At 40.1% G+C, this 18,894-nt stretch overlaps 1 protein-coding gene across 1 annotated transcript in view; it reads left to right on the top strand.

Moving 5' to 3' along the window:
* The window catches only part of FBXO41 (F-box protein 41), a 166,726-nt gene that overhangs the window by 133,966 nt on the left and 13,866 nt on the right, over window positions 1–18,894 (top strand). Inside the window, exons 8-11 of the mRNA XM_053704361.1 lie at window positions 8,053–8,148; window positions 13,570–13,688; window positions 15,782–15,940; window positions 16,408–16,523. Of these exons, the coding sequence (XP_053560336.1) occupies window positions 8,053–8,148; window positions 13,570–13,688; window positions 15,782–15,940; window positions 16,408–16,523 (490 nt within the window). The remainder of the gene's footprint in view (window positions 1–8,052; window positions 8,149–13,569; window positions 13,689–15,781; window positions 15,941–16,407; window positions 16,524–18,894) is intronic.

The following is an 18,894-nucleotide window of genomic DNA, read 5'->3' as shown; positions in this document are numbered from 1 at the left end:
GTGTGTGTAGAGCTAAGACCCAATCATCAAGGCGGAAATAGGCGCGCCTCTTAGATAGCCAATCATACACGATTCTTTACGTCTTGCCTTATTTGACAAAGAGATCAGTTTTCCGATTGGACGGAGTAGCAGAAAAACATCCTATCACCTCTTATTACCCAAACAATCATTGCTTCTATGTACAAGTCATTTTGTAATCTACTATTGTGTCACACTTATACTAGGCAAATATAGTGCACATAAACAATATTTGTTCCTCATAATATTTTTGCCGATTACTTCTCTTCATGTATGTTAGCGTTCATATGCAGGCTAAAGCTTGTGCAAATTTCGGTTACGCTACCTAACATTAGACAGGCAGCTATACATGCCAGATATTCCATATTGGAAGATGGGATGTATATCCTGCGCAAAAAACAGATAGGGGAAAGGGGATAGGGGATACCTCTAGCTCTCCTCAGCGGGTACCCTAGTGTACCCAATGTAAAGATAAAACAATAGGAAGTGGAGGTGAGCGCCAAATAGGCCGAGGATGGGGAAGGAAACACCTAATAGGCTGATGGAATGGTGCCCACTGTGTGGGATCTAGATAGTAGTACCTTTAATATGGGTTGTAGAGTTAATGTGCAGAGATGTTTAAAATAGCGTATATAAAATGGTTGTTAAAGTTTAAAATGTTTATTCCACACAGTTGATTAAAATGTCAGTGAACTTCTGATAAAACATATACAGTAATAAAAAATCATGGATCCATGTTACAATAACAAGACAATCAAAATACACATAAAAATAAACGTTAAACTATTAGACTTGAAAAACGTATGATAAAGGGTGACCTAATAGGCTAAGTGTCCTATTTAGAAGGTACACCTTGGTGATAAATGTTCTTACAGTTGTATATAGTTAGTCTTTATCCAAACAATGTTAAAGGTACTACTATCTAGATCCCACACAGTGGGCACCATTCCATCAGCCTATTAGGTGTTTCCTTCCCCATCCTCGGCCTATTTGGCGCTCACCTCCACTTCCTATCGTTTTAGATATTCCATATTGTAGGGACAGCCTGATGTTATGTTAAAGGCAGATCTGAACATCTAACATGCAGTTACATACGCTGCTCATTGCGCATTGTAAGGACAGTCTGATGTTTATAAACATATGTTACGTGATTATAGTACCTTGTATGTTTGTATTGTCATATAGGTTTCTGAGGGTGTAGATGTAATTCTGATTAACCAAAGCTTTGCCTTCTAACTACACTCTGGGTGGCATGTTAGAAAGATATGATAATAATAATATTATATATGGGACATGCACATTCAGAATATTATCCATTCAGACATAATAAAAAACGTCATAAGGCTCCTTTATAGCATAGGCTCCCAAACCTTAACCAAACCTTAGTGACCTTTTAGTAACACACTTATTTACTATTTATAGTCTGATGGGTGGGCTCATCTCATTTAAATCTACATACTGTCACATACAGGTACTGCAGACTACTACATACTGTCACATACAGGTACTGCAGACTACTACATACTGTCACATACAGGTACTGCAGACTACTACATACTGTCACATACAGGTACTGCAGACTACTACATACTGTCACATACAGGTACTGCAGACTACTACATACTGTCACATACAGGTACTGCAGACTACTACATACTGTCACATACAGGTACTGCAGACTACTACATACTGTCACATACAGGTACTGCAGACTACTACATGCTGTCACATACAGGAACTGCATGGTACTACAAGCTGTCACATACAGGAACTGCATGGTACTACAAGCTGTCACATACAGGAACTGCAGAGTACTACATGCTGTCACATACAGGAACTGCAGAGTACTACATGCTGTCACATACAGGAACTGCAGAGTACTACATGCTGTCATATACAGGAACTGCAGAGTACTACATGCTGTCACATACAGGAACTGCAGAGTACTACATGCTGTCACATACAGGAACTGCAGAGTACTACATGCTGTCACTTACAGGTGCTGCATGGTACTACAAGCTGTCACATACAGGAACTGCAGAGTACTACATGCTGTCACATACAGGAACTGCAGAGTACTACATGCTGTCACATACAGGAACTGCAGAGTACTACATGCTGTCATATACAGGAACTGCAGAGTACTACATGCTGTCACATACAGGAACTGCAGAGTACTACATGCTGTCATATACAGGTACTGCAGAGTACTACATGCTGTCATATACAGGTACTGCAGGGTACTACATGCTGTCACATACAGGTACTGCAGTGTACTACATGCTGTCATATACAGGTACTGCAGAGTACTACATGCTGTCATATACAGGTACTGCAGGGTACTACATGCTGTCACATACAGGTACTGCAGTGTACTACAAGCTGTCATATACAGGTACTGCATGGTACTTCAATCTGTCATATACAGGTACTGCATGGTACTACATACTGTCACATACAGGAACTGCAGGGTACTACAATCTGTCACATTCAGGAACTGCATGGTACTACAATCTGTCATATACAGGTACTGCATGGTACTACAATCTGTCACATACAGGTACTGCATGGTACTACATACTGTCCCATACAGGAACTGCATGGTACTACAATCTGTCATATACAGGTACTGCATGGTACTACAATCTGTCACATACAGGTACTGCATGGTACTACATACTGTCACATACAGGAACTGCATGGTACTACAAGCTGTCACATACAGGAACTGCATGGTACTACATACTGTCACATACAGGAACTGCATGGTACTACATACTGTCACATACAGGAACTGCATGGTACTACAAGCTGTCACATACAGGAACTGCATGGTACTACATACTGTCACATACAGGAACTGCATGGTACTACAAGCTGTCACATACAGGAACTGCATGGTACTACATACTGTCACATACAGGAACTGCATGGTACTACAAGCTGTCACATACAGGTACTGCAGAGTACTACAATCTGTCACATACAGGTACTGCATGGTACTACAATCTGTCACATACAGGTACTGCAGAGTACTACAATCTGTCACATACAGGTACTGCAGAGTACTACAATCTGTCACATTCAGGAACTGCATGGTACTACAAGCTGTCACATGCAGGTACTGCAGAGTACTACATGCTGTCACATACAGGTACTGCAGAGTACTACATGCTGTCACATACAGGTACTGAAGACTACTACATGCTGTCACATACAGGAACTGCATGGTACTACAATCTGTCATATACAGGTACTGCATTGTACTACAATCTGTCACATACAGGTACTGCATGGTACTACAATCTGTCACATACAGGTACTGCAGAGTACTACAATCTGTCACATACAGGTACTGCATGGTACTACAATCTGTCACATACAGGTACTGCAGAGTACTACAATCTGTCACATACAGGTACTGCAGAGTACTACAATCTGTCACATTCAGGAACTGCATGGTACTACAAGCTGTCACATACAGGTACTGCAGAGTACTACATGCTGTCACATACAGGTACTGAAGACTACTACATGCTGTCACATACAGGAACTGCATGGTACTACAATCTGTCACATACAGGTACTGCAGAGTACTACAATCTGTCACATACAGGTACTGCATGGTACTACAATCTGTCACATACAGGTACTGCAGAGTACTACATGCTGTCACATTCAGGAACTGCATGGTACTACAAGCTGTCACATACAGGTACTGCAGAGTACTACATGCTGTCACATACAGGTACTGCAGAGTACTACATGCTGTCACATACAGGTACTGAAGACTACTACATGCTGTCACATACAGGAACTGCATGGTACTACAATCTGTCACATACAGGTACTGAAGACTACTACATGCTGTCACATACAGGAACTGCATGGTACTACAATCTGTCACATACAGGAACTGCATGGTACTACAAGCTGTCACATACAGGTACTGAAGACTACTACATGCTGTCACATACAGGAACTGCATGGTACTACAATCTGTCACATACAGGAACTGCATGGTACTACAAGCTGTCACATACAGGTACTGAAGACTACTACATGCTGTCACATACAGGAACTGCATGGTACTACAATCTGTCACATTCAGGAACTGCATGGTACTACAATCTGTCACATACAGGTACTGCATGGTACTACAATCTGTCACATACAGGTACTGCATGGTACTACAACCTGTCACATACAGGTACTGCATGGTACTACAATCTGTCACATACAGATACTGCATGGTACTACAATCTGTCACATACAGGTACTGCAGAGTACTACATGCTGTCATATACAGGAACTGCATGGAACTACAAGCTGCCACATACAGGTACTGAAGACTACTACATGCTGTCACATACAGGTACTGCAGGGTACTACAAGCTGTCACATACAGGTACTGCATGGTACTACAATCTGTCACATACAGGTACTGCAGAGTACTACATGCTGTCATATACAGGTACTGCAGGGTACTACAATCTGTCACATACAGGTACTGCATGGTACTACAATCTGTCACATGCAGGTACTGCAAAGTACTACATGCTGTCATATACAGGTACTGCAGGGTACTACATGCTGTCACATACAGGTACTGCAGAGTACTACATGATGTCATATACAGGTACTGCAGGGTACTACAAGCTGTCACATACAGGTACTGAAGACTACTACATGCTGTCACATACAGGTACTGCAGAGTACTACATGGTGTCACATACAGGTACTGCAGGGTACTACATGCTGTCACATACAGGTACTGCAGAATACTACAAAGTGTCACATATAGGTACTTCAGAGTACTACAAGCTGTCACATACAGGTACTGCAGGGTACTACATGCTGTCACATACAGGTATTGCAGAGTACTACAAGGTGTCACATACAGGTACTGCATAGTACTACAAGCTGTCACATACAGGTACTGCAAAGTACTACATGCTGTCACATACAGGTACTGCAGAGTACTGCATGTTGTCATATTCAGGTACTGCAGGGTACTACAAGCTGTCACATACAGGTACTGCAGAGTACTACAAGCTGTCACATACAGGTACTAAAGACTACTACATGCTGTCACATACAGGTACTGCAGAGTACTACACGCTGTCACATACAGGTACTACAGGGTACTACATGCTGTCACATACAGGTACTGAAGACTACTACATGCTGTCATATACAGGTACTGCAGAGTACTACATGCTGTCACATACAGGTACTGCAGAGTACTACACGCTGTCACATACAGGTACTACAGGGTACTACATGCCGTCACATACAGGTACTGAAGACTACTACATGCTGTCATATACAGGTACTGCAGAGTACTACATGCTGTCACATACAGGTACTAAAGACTACTACATGCTGTCACATACAGGTACTAAAGAATACTACAAGCTGTCACATACAGGTACTGCAGAGTACTACATGCTGTCACATACAGGTACTAAAGACTACTACATGCTGTCACATACAGGTACTGCAGAGTACTACACGCTGTCACATACAGGTACTACAGGGTACTACATGCTGTCACATACAGGTACTGAAGACTACTACATGCTGTCATATACAGGTACTGCAGGGTACTACAATCTGTCACATACAGGTACTAAAGACTACTACATGCTGTCACATACAGGTACTGAAGACTACTACATGCTGTCACATACAGGTACTAAAGACTACTACATGCTGTCACATACAGGTACTGCAGAGTACTACACGCTGTCACATACAGGTACTACAGGGTACTACATGCTGTCACATACAGGTACTGAAGACTACTACATGCTGTCATATACAGGTACTGCAGGGTACTACAATCTGTCACATACAGGTACTAAAGACTACTACATGCTGTCACATACAGGTACTGAAGACTACTACATGCTGTCACATACAGGTACTAAAGACTACTACATGCTGTCATATACAGGTACTGCAGGGTACTACATGCTGTCACATACAGGTACTGCAGAGTACTACATGATGTCATATACAGGTACTACAGGGTACTACAAGCTGTCACATACAGGTACTGAAGACTACTACATGCTGTCACATACAAGTACTGCAGAGTACTACATGGTGTCACATACAGGTACTGCAGGGTACTACATGCTGTCACATACAGGTACTGCAGAATACTACAAAGTGTCACATATAGGTACTTCAGAGTACTACAAGCTGTCACATACAGGTACTGCAGGGTACTACATGCTGTCACATACAGGTATTGCAGAGTACTACAAGGTGTCACATACAGGTACTGCATAGTACTACAAGCTGTCACATACAGGTACTGAAAAGTACTACATGCTGTCACATACAGGTACTGCAGAGTACTGCATGTTGTCATATTCAGGTACTGCAGGGTACTACAAGCTGTCACATACAGGTACTGCAGAGTACTACAAGCTGTCACATACAGGTACTAAAGACTACTACATGCTGTCACATACAGGTACTGCAGAGTACTACACGCTGTCACATACAGGTACTACAGGGTACTACATGCTGTCACATACAGGTACTGAAGACTACTACATGCTGTCACATACAGGTACTGCAGAGTACTACACGCTGTCACATACAGGTACTACAGGGTACTACATGCCGTCACATACAGGTACTGAAGACTACTACATGCTGTCATATACAGGTACTGCAGAGTACTACATGCTGTCACATACAGGTACTAAAGACTACTACATGCTGTCACATACAGGTACTAAAGAATACTACAAGCTGTCACATACAGGTACTGCAGAGTACTACATGCTGTCACATACAGGTACTAAAGACTACTACATGCTGTCACATACAGGTACTGCAGAGTACTACACGCTGTCACATACAGGTACTACAGGGTACTACATGCTGTCACATACAGGTACTGAAGACTACTACATGCTGTCATATACAGGTACTGCAGGGTACTACAATCTGTCACATACAGGTACTAAAGACTACTACATGCTGTCACATACAGGTACTGAAGACTACTACATGCTGTCACATACAGGTACTAAAGACTACTACATGCTGTCACATACAGGTACTGCAGAGTACTACACGCTGTCACATACAGGTACTACAGGGTACTACATGCTGTCACATACAGGTACTGAAGACTACTACATGCTGTCATATACAGGTACTGCAGGGTACTACAATCTGTCACATACAGGTACTAAAGACTACTACATGCTGTCACATACAGGTACTGAAGACTACTACATGCTGTCACATACAGGTACTAAAGACTACTACCACATACAGGTACTAAAGACTACTACAATCTGTCACATACAGGTACTGAAGACTACTACACGCTGTCACATACAGATACTGCAGAGTACTACACGCTGTCACATACAGGTACTACAGGGTACTACATGCTGTCACATACAAGTACTGAAGACTACTACATGCTGTCATATGCAGGTACTGCAGGGTACTACATGCTGTCACATACAGGTACTGCAGAGTACTACATGCTGTCACATACAGGTACTGAAGACTACTACATGCTGTCATATACAGGTACTGCAGGGTACTACATGCTGTCGCATAATAGTACTGCAGAGTACTACATGCTGTCACATACAGGTACTGAAGACTACTACATGCTGTCATATACAGGTACTGCAGGGTACTACAATCTGTCACAAACAGGTACTGCAGAGTACTACATGCTGTCACATACAGGTACTAAAGACTACTACATGCTGTCACATACAGGTACTAAAGACTACTACATGCTGTCACATACAGGTACTAAAGACTACTACATGCTGTCACATACAGGTACTGAAGACTACTACATGCTGTCATATACAGGTACTGCAGAGTACTACAATCTGTCACATACAGGTACTAAAGAGTAAGACTACTACATGCTGTCACATACAGGTACTAAAGACTACTACATGCTGTCACATACAGGTTTTACGGCTAGTGCTGCTGGGTCTTGTTTTTACTACAAAGCTTTATTCTTCTTATATCCAGGAGCTCTACCGACCCTGTGGGTCATGAAGTTATCTGGGCATTAGGGGCCGGCTGCAGAGACATTATTTCTCTACAAGTAGCACCACTGCACCCTTGGTGAGTTGCCTGATGATGGTCATGTTAAACTTCACTAAGCCCATGAAAAGAAACCTTATTCTAGAAGACTATAGAGAAGAGGGTAGGGAAAAGGGAAGCAGAAACAAGATAATGTATGAAGTGATCTGTGAAGGTCCAGATATCGGGAATGTTGTAGAACATATGGGTAGACAAGTGATAAAAGCTGTGCTGCCATTCTATGTCATTAAATGAGCTAAACACTAAATGCATGCAGGTGTGAGTTTGTAAGTTATGCCAGTCCATTAGAAGCACTTACGTGAGTGACAATTAGACATGTGCAATTCATTTCGGACTAATTTATTTTTCGGATGAATTTTGGCTGATTCAATCAGAATCGGCACCATAACTAAAATCCCGAAAAACAATAAATCTGTTTCTGAATTTTCGGATCCATTCTTTATTCATATTCATCTAATCTAATTCTAAAAACCGCCGTCCCCCCACATCGCCAACACTAAATAAACCTATTAACTCCTAAACCGCCGTCCCCCCACATCGCCAACACTAAATAAACCTATTAGCTCCTAAACCGTCGTTCCCCCACATCGCCAACACTAAATAAACCTATTAACCCCCTAATCCAACTTCCACCCACATCTCCAACACTAAATAAACCTATTAACCCCTAAATTGCCATCCCCCCACATTGCCAAAACTAAATAAACCTATTAACCTCTAAACCGCCGCCCCCCCCACATCACAAACACTAAATTAAAATATTAAAAACTACAATTACAACAAATAATAAACACTAAAATCACGAAAAATAAAAAAACTGCCATTACAAAAATATAAACTAAATTATCCAAAATAATAAAAAATATTCCCATTCTAATACCTCCATTTAAAAAAAACAAACACCCCAAAATAAAAAAACTCTATCTATAAATAAAGTACCAATAGCCCTTAAAAGGGCCATTATGTAGGGCATTGTCCTAGAGTTAACAGCTCTTTTGCCAATAAAATAAACCAAATACCCCTAACATTACAATCCCCCACACTCCCCAACCCACCAAAATAAAAAAAACCTAACTAAAAAAAAAACAAATCTACCCATTGCCCTGAAAAGAGAATTTGTGTGGGCATTGCCCTTGAAAGTACATTCAGCTCTTTTACAGCCCATTAAAAATAAAAAAAGCCCTAATCTAAAAAAAAACACCACAAAAATAAAAAAATAAACTAACACTAACCCCAAAATCGGTACTCACCATTGCTGAAGTCCAGCGAAAGATCTTCAACCCAGCGGCAAAACATCTTCATCGACACAGCTCCATCTTCATCCATCGCAGGTCCATCTTCTATCTTCATGGCAGAGGCAAAGCGGTCGGTGGATGCGCGGAGGCGGAGCAGAGGTGGAGGTCCATCAGTCCGACACTGAGGTCCTCTTCATGCGATCGTCCGCTGTACACTGAAGATTGAATGCAAGGTACCCCTTTTATATTTGGGTACCCTTGCATTCCTATTGGCTGAAAAGTTCAAATCAGTCAATAGGATGAGAACTGCTCAAATCCTATTGGCTGATTTGAACAGCCTATAGGATTTAAGCAGCTCTCATCCTATTAGCTGATGAGGTTAATACGTTTATTTAGTTTGCGATGTGGGGGGACGGCGGTTTAGGGGTTAATAGTTTAATTTAGGTAGTTGCGATGTGGGGGGATGGCAGTTTAGAGGTTAATAGGTTTATTTAGTGTTGGCGATCTGGGGGGACAGCGGTTTAAGGGCTTTTAAATTTATTTAGTTTTGGCGATGTAGGGGGATGGCAGTTTAGGGGTTCATAGGTTTATTTAGTGTTGGTGATGTGGGGGGCGGTGGTTAGGGGTTAATAGATTTATTTAGTGATGGTTATGTGGGGGGATGGCGGTTTAGAGGTTAATAGATTTATTTAGTGTTGGCGATGTGGGGGGATGGCGATTTATTGGTTAATAGCTTTGTTTAGTGTTGGCGATGTGAGGAGACGGTGGTTTAGAAGTTAATAGCTTTATTTAGTGTTGGCGATGTGGGGGGATGGCGGTTTAGAGGTTAATAGGTTTTTATTTAGTTTTAGTGATGTGGGTGGACGCCAGTTTAGATAATTTGGTTTCGGCATATTCCTTATGTTAAGTTAAATCGTTTTTCAGAATTCATTCGTTATTTCTGATCCATTCTTTATTCATATTTATTATTCTATTCTAAACTTTAGAATAGAATAATGAATGTAGAATAATGAATTTGAATAAAGAATGGATCCGAAATAACGAATGGATCCGAAATAACGAAAGGATCAGAAAAACGATTTAACTTAACATAACTAATATGCTGAAACAAAATTATTTATTTAACTTAACATAACTAATATCCAAAACAAAAATATTTATTTAACTAATGAAAACAAAACTAATTTTTTCGGGGTATATAACTTGAGTTGCAATAATAACTATAAAGACAGAATTTTCTAAAGGGCTAAGCAGGCAATTTTACAGATTTTCATGGAGGCAAAAGTCTTGTGTACAGAGCAATAGTGGCAGTTTTAATATTTTAGGTTGCACCCTTATTATATGAACAACATGTAATTCAGGTCCAGCTAGCTTAATTACATTGAGTTGCATCTGCCCATCCTAACCTGCCCATGGAACACCTGACTGCCAACTCTACCTACCCTGACTCTGCCTTTGGAACATCTTACTTAAACTCTACCCACCCTGCCCTTGCCCATGGAACACCTAACTGACAACTCTACCCATCCAGATCCTGCCCATGGAACACCTAACTGCCAACTCTACCCATCCAAATCCTGCCCATGGAACACCTAACTGCCAACTCTACCTATCCAGATCCTGCTCGTGGAACACCTGACTGCCAACTCTACCCATCCAGATCCAGCCCATGGAACATCTAACTGCCAACTCTACCCATCCAGATCCTGCCCATGGAACATCTAACTGACAGATCTACCCATCCAGATCCTGCCCATGGAACATCTAACTGACAGATCTACCCATCCAGATCCAGCCCATGGAACACCTAACTGACAACTCTACCTATCCAGATCCTGCCCGTGGAACACCTGACTGCCAACTCTACCCATCCAGATCCAGCCCATGGAACATCTAACTGCCAACTCTACCCATCCAGATCCTGCACATGGAACACCTGACTGCCAACTCTACCTATCCAGATCCTGCCCTTGGAACACCTGACTGCTAACTCTACCCATCTAGATCCAGCCCATGAAACACCTGACTGCCAACTCTACCCAACCATATCCTCACCTTGTAACACCTGACTGTCGATTCTACCTATCCAGATCCTACCCATGGAACACCTAACTTCCAACTTTACCTATCCAGATGGAACATCTAACTGACAGATCTACCAATCCAAATCCTGCCCATGGAACACCTTACTGCAGCTCTACCCATCCAGATCCTGCCCATGGAACACCTGACTGCCAACTCTACCCATCCAGATCCTGCCCATAGAACACCTGACTGACAGCTCTACCCATCCAGATCCTGCCCATGGAACACCTCACTGCAGCTCTACCCATCCAAATCCTGCCCATGGAACACCTCACTGCAGCTCTACCCATCCAGATCTTGCCCATGGAACACCTGACTGCCAACTCTACCCATCCAGATCTTGCCGATGGAACATCTGACTGCCAACTCTATCCATCCAGATCTTGCCGATGGAACACCTGACTGCCAAATCTATCTATCCAGATCTTGCCGATGGAACACCTGACTGCCAAATCTACCCATCCAGATCTTGCCAATGGAACACCTGACTGCCAACTCTATCCATCCAGACCCTGCTGATGGAACACCTAACTGCCAGCTCTACTCATTGTGACCCTACCCATGGAACACCTGTGACACCAACTCTATATGCCCAGACCCTGCCATGAAACACCTGTGACTCCAGCTCTATCTACCCTGCCCATGGAACACCTGTGTCCCCCAACTCTACCCACCTGGACCCTGCTCTATCCAACCTGACCCAGCACATGGAACACCTTTGACTCCAACTCTACCCACCCCATATAAAACCTGTAAATGTACCTCTACCCATCCTGACCCTATCCATAGAACACATGTGACTCCAATTCTGCCCATAGAACTCCTGTGACTCCAACACTATCCACTCTGACCCTGCCCATGGAACACTTGGGACTCCAACTCTACCCACCCTGACCACAGAACACCTGTGAATCTACCTCTGCCCATCCTGACCCTGTCCATAGAACACCTGTGAATCTACTTCTGCCCATCCTGGCCCTACCTATGGAACATCTGACTTCAACTCTGCCCACCCTGACCCTGCCCATAGAACACCTGTGACCCCCACCTCTGCTTACCCTGAACCTGCCTGTGGAACACCTTTGACTTCAGCTTTGCACACTTTGACCTCACTCATGGAGCAAATGTGACTCCACCCGCAAGCCTCCCTGAATCCTTGCCCCCCATATTTAAGTTCTATACCCATACCTGCAAGGCAAAAGTATAACATGACAGCTAATGGATTCAGTATTAAGGATAATATATGAATGCAGATAAAAAATATTAGTTTACATTGTGTGTTAAGTTGTGTCCAATTAACAAATTGATATAATTGTATAATTTTGTAGTTAACATTAACATTGCAGTCTTTAAGCTCACATTGTCTTTATTTTAAATTTAGTTTTCCATGTATAGCACTTCAAAAATGTGTTGGTTCTTTATAAATAAAAGTAAAAAAAAAAAAAATTTGTTTTGTACAGTTTGATTTGTGTTATATTTTTAACTTTTTTAATAAACCAAGAAACCTGTGTTTTGGTAAAAGTGAAAAAGGCATGTGCAAGCAGCCTCTCAAAACAGACAAAAATGGGTTTTTAATAGTCAAGGCTGTCAAAATAGAAAAGTCCAAAAATCTCAACTAACAATTTGCAGATACATTTGACTAAAGAAACATTTAGTAGGGAATTAAATGTGAAAATGAAAAGGAGGTGCAACATAATGTGGTTACGGGTTGCCAAACAGATAAGGAAAAGAACTGATGTCACTGGATGGACAGCCATATCTCAGATGGAACTAAAGTGAGGGCCTGGAAGGACAAGAAGAGTTGGATTTGATTTGTTGAAGGGTATAGAGGTATTTAAAAGAGCAGATGACAGGTACAAGCTTTTCAATATTAAAATTAAAAATGTGGGACTTGTCACGGAGGAGTTGAAGGACATTGTTTAGGTCTGTGTTGCCCAGATGAGATGGCATAAGCAAGATCCATGCCAACAATGCTGATAGTAAAAATGTTAAGGAGACCTACAATATCAAAGGGCCCTAGAACATCCAATGAGAATAATAAGTTAGTCTGACTGATGTTTTACCATTTTTGCATTAAATTATGGAACAGTAAATAAGCAATACCTTTCTTTTTGTCCTTCAGTCAGCAACCTACACGTTTCAGTAACCGCTGCCTACAGATGATTGGTCGATGTTGGCCTCATTTAAGAGCATTAGGAGTGGGTGGTGCTGGCTGTGGTGTTCAGGGCCTTTCTTCTCTAGGTAAGTGATGGGAAAGTTGAGGTAAATATCTATCTTTCTATGTCTCTCTATATGTCAGCTTATATAAATTGTCAACTGTACAAGCTGTGCTTCGATGCATTTGAGGTCTACAAAAACATGGACAAAAAAAATTAATATGAAATAGAGATGACAAGGAGAGATAATACTTAGAGGGGGGGGGGACTGAACATTAGCAATTCCCTTGTACACCCTAACAAATAAGAATGCTTAATATATATTAACTATTATAGTAGGTTAAACTTGTGATCATTGGTTTTAGTAGTCTGGGAAGAGAAGTGAAAGGATCTTAGTGGACAATACAAAGGGAATGTGCTTTGTAGGAGTCAGATAAATTGTTCCACTTGTGCTTTTGGCTCAAGATTTATTGGGATCTAAGGAAAAAAAGCAAAATAAGTTTCCACTAAAACCGTAGACACCTGCATGAGCTTCCTATTGGGTTATATAAATATATCATTCTATATAAAATGTGTGTGCTGTGTGAGGTGGGGATGATCTTTTAAGGCACAGGGAGGATGATTTGTAATGTATAAAGATGTTCATGTGCACAATATCTGTAACAAGTATAATCGGTTGGGTTTATTGTGTACTTTCAACATAATTTTGTGACTTTGGATTCTTTCATTTTATTGGCTGCAAGCACTTGCCAGCATTTGGCAGTGGCACATGATACTGGGAGACCTCAGTAAATCTGATTTATATTGCATGAATGTTTTATACATAGATATCATATCCGATTTTATTCTTTAACCACCGGTGGTTCATTATTGTGTTCTTTGTGTTTTTAGTTTTTTCATTTTTGCCTGTTTTTTATTATGAAATAACCTAGTAAACTTAATATATATTTATATTTTGTCTACATTTCTTGCTTACTGTTTGGGGATTGGCTGTAGAGTACAATCCCACTTTGTTAAGTTGCAATACCACCCTATTGAGTGTCTGAAGATATAACCTTGTCTTGTATAGACCTCAGTAAACGCTTACTCCTGTCACCCGTTATTTAAGTCTAGACCAGGTTCTACAGACTAACGGTGGCACTATTATGAGTGTTAAAAAATTATTAATTTTCCATTGCATAAAAAGGATTTTGGTAGTTTCTTAAAGGGACAGTAAAGTGCTTTCTTGAAGAGTAAACCTAGGTAGGCTCAGAAGCAGTGTTTCCCAACTCCAGTTCTCAGGAACCTTAACAGGCCAGATATTTGTTATATCTTAACTAGAGCACAGGTGACGTAATCATCTGATGGGTGAGCTGATTATTTCACCTGTGGTCTATTGAAGAAATAATGGGGCGACCTGGGGACTTGGTTTAGGAAACACTGGTGGACTTGGTTTAGAATTTGCTGTGTATTTGCATCTGGGTGATTGATCAGGGTTAAAAAAACATTTACCTTTTCATTTGTTTTAAATTATACATTACGCATTTTAATATTCACAAAGGATCTGAGTTGTGATCTTATGACACTGGGTGGTGGGAAAAAAAAGTTTTAATTCCAGTGATCTAAAGGATTCTCATTAACAGTGTCTGAAGATCATGTGCTAGCACGGTTAAAAAAAAGAGAAGGAAAATACGCAAAATATTGAGTGTTTTGTAGTTTTGGCTGAAGCAATGCAATGAAAGATATAAAAGAACTTAAAAAGACAGTCTAGTCAAAATTAAACTTTCATGATTCAGATAGGACGTGCAATTTTAAACAACTTTCCAACTTTTATCATCAAATTTGCTTTGCTTGCTTTGTCTTGATATTCTTTGTTGAAAGCTAAACCTAGGTAGAATAATATGCTTATTTTTAAGCCCTTGAACTGTCTCTTATTTCAGTGCAGTTTTTCACAGCTAGTGCTAGTTCATGTTCATAACTTAATCACTCCCGTGGAGTTACCTAGGAGTCAGCACTGATTGGTTATGCAAAACTGGGGAATAGGTAATAAAGGGATTATCTATCTTTTTAAATAATACAAATTCTGTAGTAGACTGTTCCTTTAAAGATAGATGGTAATTACCACAATGATATGATGGGGCATTTAACAAAAGCCCTGACCCTTTCAAGAGGTATCTAATCTTGGACATGTCTTTACAGCCCGTAATTGCATGAGACTGCAGGTGCTGGAGTTGGACCATGTGACTGAAATCAACCAGGAGGTGGCGGCTGAAGTTTGCCGAGAGGGTCTGAAGGGGCTAGAGATGCTTGTGCTGACTTCCACTCCAGTCACACCTAAAGCCCTTTTACATTTTAATAGTAAGTGATGTGGCTTATCTGTATAATTCCCAACACATATACAATTGCTTAAAAAGTACTAATTCATTCATTACTCAAGAGCTTAGCATGGTTTTCAGGAACCTATGGAGAGAAATATTTATTTTTTATGTATACAAACCACAGCAAAGGCTTTTTGTTGTCAATCATTATTTTTAGAATGAAAATGTATCCAATTGTTTTCAGTTGAACTACATTTTATCTGCCAGAATTCACATAAATATTTAAAGAAAATGGGTCCATAGTTAGAAGCAATCCGTTGAGTAGATATCTACTGAAATGTTTGTCAGACATTGTTCAGATTTATCTTTAATGTTCATCTGGATCATTGTTTTTGGTGTCTAAATGTCCTGCAGTCTTAATTTTCTTGAATAATTATCTGAAATGTCCGTCTGGCTTGTTCTGTCCCACAGTGTTTATTCATAACATATTCCTTGCATCTCCGACAGGTGTTTGTCGCAATCTAAAATCCATTGTGGTTCAGGTTGGTATAGCAGATTACTTCAAGGACGCCAGTAGCCCTGAAGCCAGGAAACTCTTTGAGGAAATGGTCAATAAATTGCAGGTAAACGTAGCAGATACTATGGGGCCTATTTACTATGGTGCGAGCAGACATCCAATATAGCATATCATGTCCGCTGCACATCTATAAATGCCAGCAGCATACGCTGTCTGCATTTATCATTGCACCAGCAGTTCCTGTGAACTGCTGGTGCAACGTCGCCCCCTGCAGATTCGCGGCCAATCAGCCACTAGCAGGGGGTGTCAATCAACCCGATTGTATTGATCGGGTTGATTTCTGTCTGCCGCCTCAGAGGAGGCAGACAAGTTATGAAGCAGCGGTCTTCTGTTTCCGGGGAGCCTTAATGCTCGCCGGAAACAAGGGGCCTCCATACAGAGCTTGATAAATATGTCCCTATATATTGTATTTGAAATATAGCTTCAGTCATTGCAGTTACAAGTAGCTCTATCATTTGTCTTATTGGGAATACTGAATTACACTTCAAGGGACATTGTAATATATATATATATATGTATATACAGTATATATTATCTATATATTATTATATATCTGACTGCTAAAAGTAAAATCTGTATAAACTGAAATTGCTTGTTGGTTGATATGTGCATTCTGTTAATTGGCCAATGAGCATTTGTAGGGAGTACACAACAGATATTATTATATTAGTTTCGATTTGAATTTAAACAGCTCTTTTTACATTTTCAGGCAAAATGAAACGATGGACACATTTTGAGTACAATGTCCCTTTAACTGACACTATAGAACCACTAAATACCTATATTATTCATCTAGTTTTGAATGATTAATACATATTGTTTTACTTATAAAACATTTGAAGAGATGTATTTCAGCTTAATAAGGCAGTAGCAGTATATAGGCAAATGCAATATTTAATTACAATATATTATTATACTTTTAACATCCCATTTTCTTAACACTGAATCAAATACTAGTTGTGAGATAAGTAAATGGCATTGTACATCAACAATAGGATTATCTAGTAGGTCATGTGACAACCATGTGATATCTAGAGGGTCATGTGTAGGGTTGCTATACTACCACTTTAAGGGAGGACACTTAAAACATATGTCACTGGTTGTTTAAACAAATGTTCCATTATAAGAACCCTGACAGATATATTTTTCATATGTGTCCCCCTTTAAAGCAGCAATATGGCAACCCTAGACATGTGGCAACCATATTATATCTAAAGGATGATATGACAGCCATAGAGGGTCATGTGACAGCCATGTGTTATCTGTAGGGTCATGTGACAGCCATGTGTTATCTGTAGGGTCATGTGACCCGTCATTTGAAGAATACAGACTATGGTATCAACTGTGGATTTGTAAAGAGGATGATGCAGTATTTTATATCTCTGATCTTAGTGGCCACAAGGTTAAACATTCACCATTTGTATCAACTATATGATATCTAGAGCGGTTATGTTGCACCTTGTTTGAAAGTAGAGTCTCTTTTATTTCATATAAAGGTTCTCATAGAGCTATGAATTTAAAGGGACGGTCAAGTCAAAATTAAACTTTCATGATTCAGATAGAGCAGCAATTTTAAGCAACTTTCTAATTTACTCCTATTATTAATTTTTCTTCATTCTCTTGGTATTTTTATTTGAAAAAGCAAGAATTTAAGCTTAGGAGCCGGTCAATATTTTGTTCAGCACCCTGGATAGCGCTTGCTGATTGTTGGCTACATGCTCTATCTGATTAATGAAAGAACAAATGTGGGTTCAGTCTCTCTTTAAAGGGACAGTCAAGTATAAATTAAACTTTCATTATTCAGATAGGACTTTTAATTTTAATTAAGTTTTCAATTTACTTTTATCATCAAATTTGCTTTTTTCTCTTGGTATTCTTAGTTTAAACTAAACCTAGGTAGGCTCATATGCTAATTTCTAAGCCTTTGAGGGCTGCCTCTTATCACAGGCTTTTTAAATCTCTTTTCAACACAAAGAGACAGAAAGTACACGTGGGCTATATAGATAACACTGTGTTCAGGCACAGGGGGTTATTTAAGATCTAGCACAACACAATGCTAATTTTAAGACAATAGATAATAAATTAAACGTCATATGATCAGGGGCTGTCAGAAGATGCTTAGATACAAGGTAATCACAGAGATAAAAAGTGTATTAATATAACTGTGTTGGTTATGCAAAACTGGGGAATGGTAAATAAAGGGATTATCTATCTTTTAAAACAATAACAATTCTATGGTAGACTGTCCCTTTAACTCCAAGCATGAATCAATGGCTGCTTTAATTAGAAACCTGTAATGCAGAAAGAAACTTATCAAAATAAAAAAAGGTCATTTAAAAGAATGTACAGTTACTATGTAAATAAAATATACTTTAATATGAGTTTGGTCAAGTAATCCAGATGAAGTACAAAGTTTG

The sequence above is a fragment of the Bombina bombina genome, chromosome 2, assembly GCF_027579735.1.
Source record: "Bombina bombina isolate aBomBom1 chromosome 2, aBomBom1.pri, whole genome shotgun sequence".
In the NCBI taxonomy this organism is placed as follows: domain Eukaryota; kingdom Metazoa; phylum Chordata; class Amphibia; order Anura; family Bombinatoridae; genus Bombina; species Bombina bombina.
Note: the sequence above shows the minus strand (reverse complement) of the source record. Positions and strands in the feature narration are given on the sequence as shown.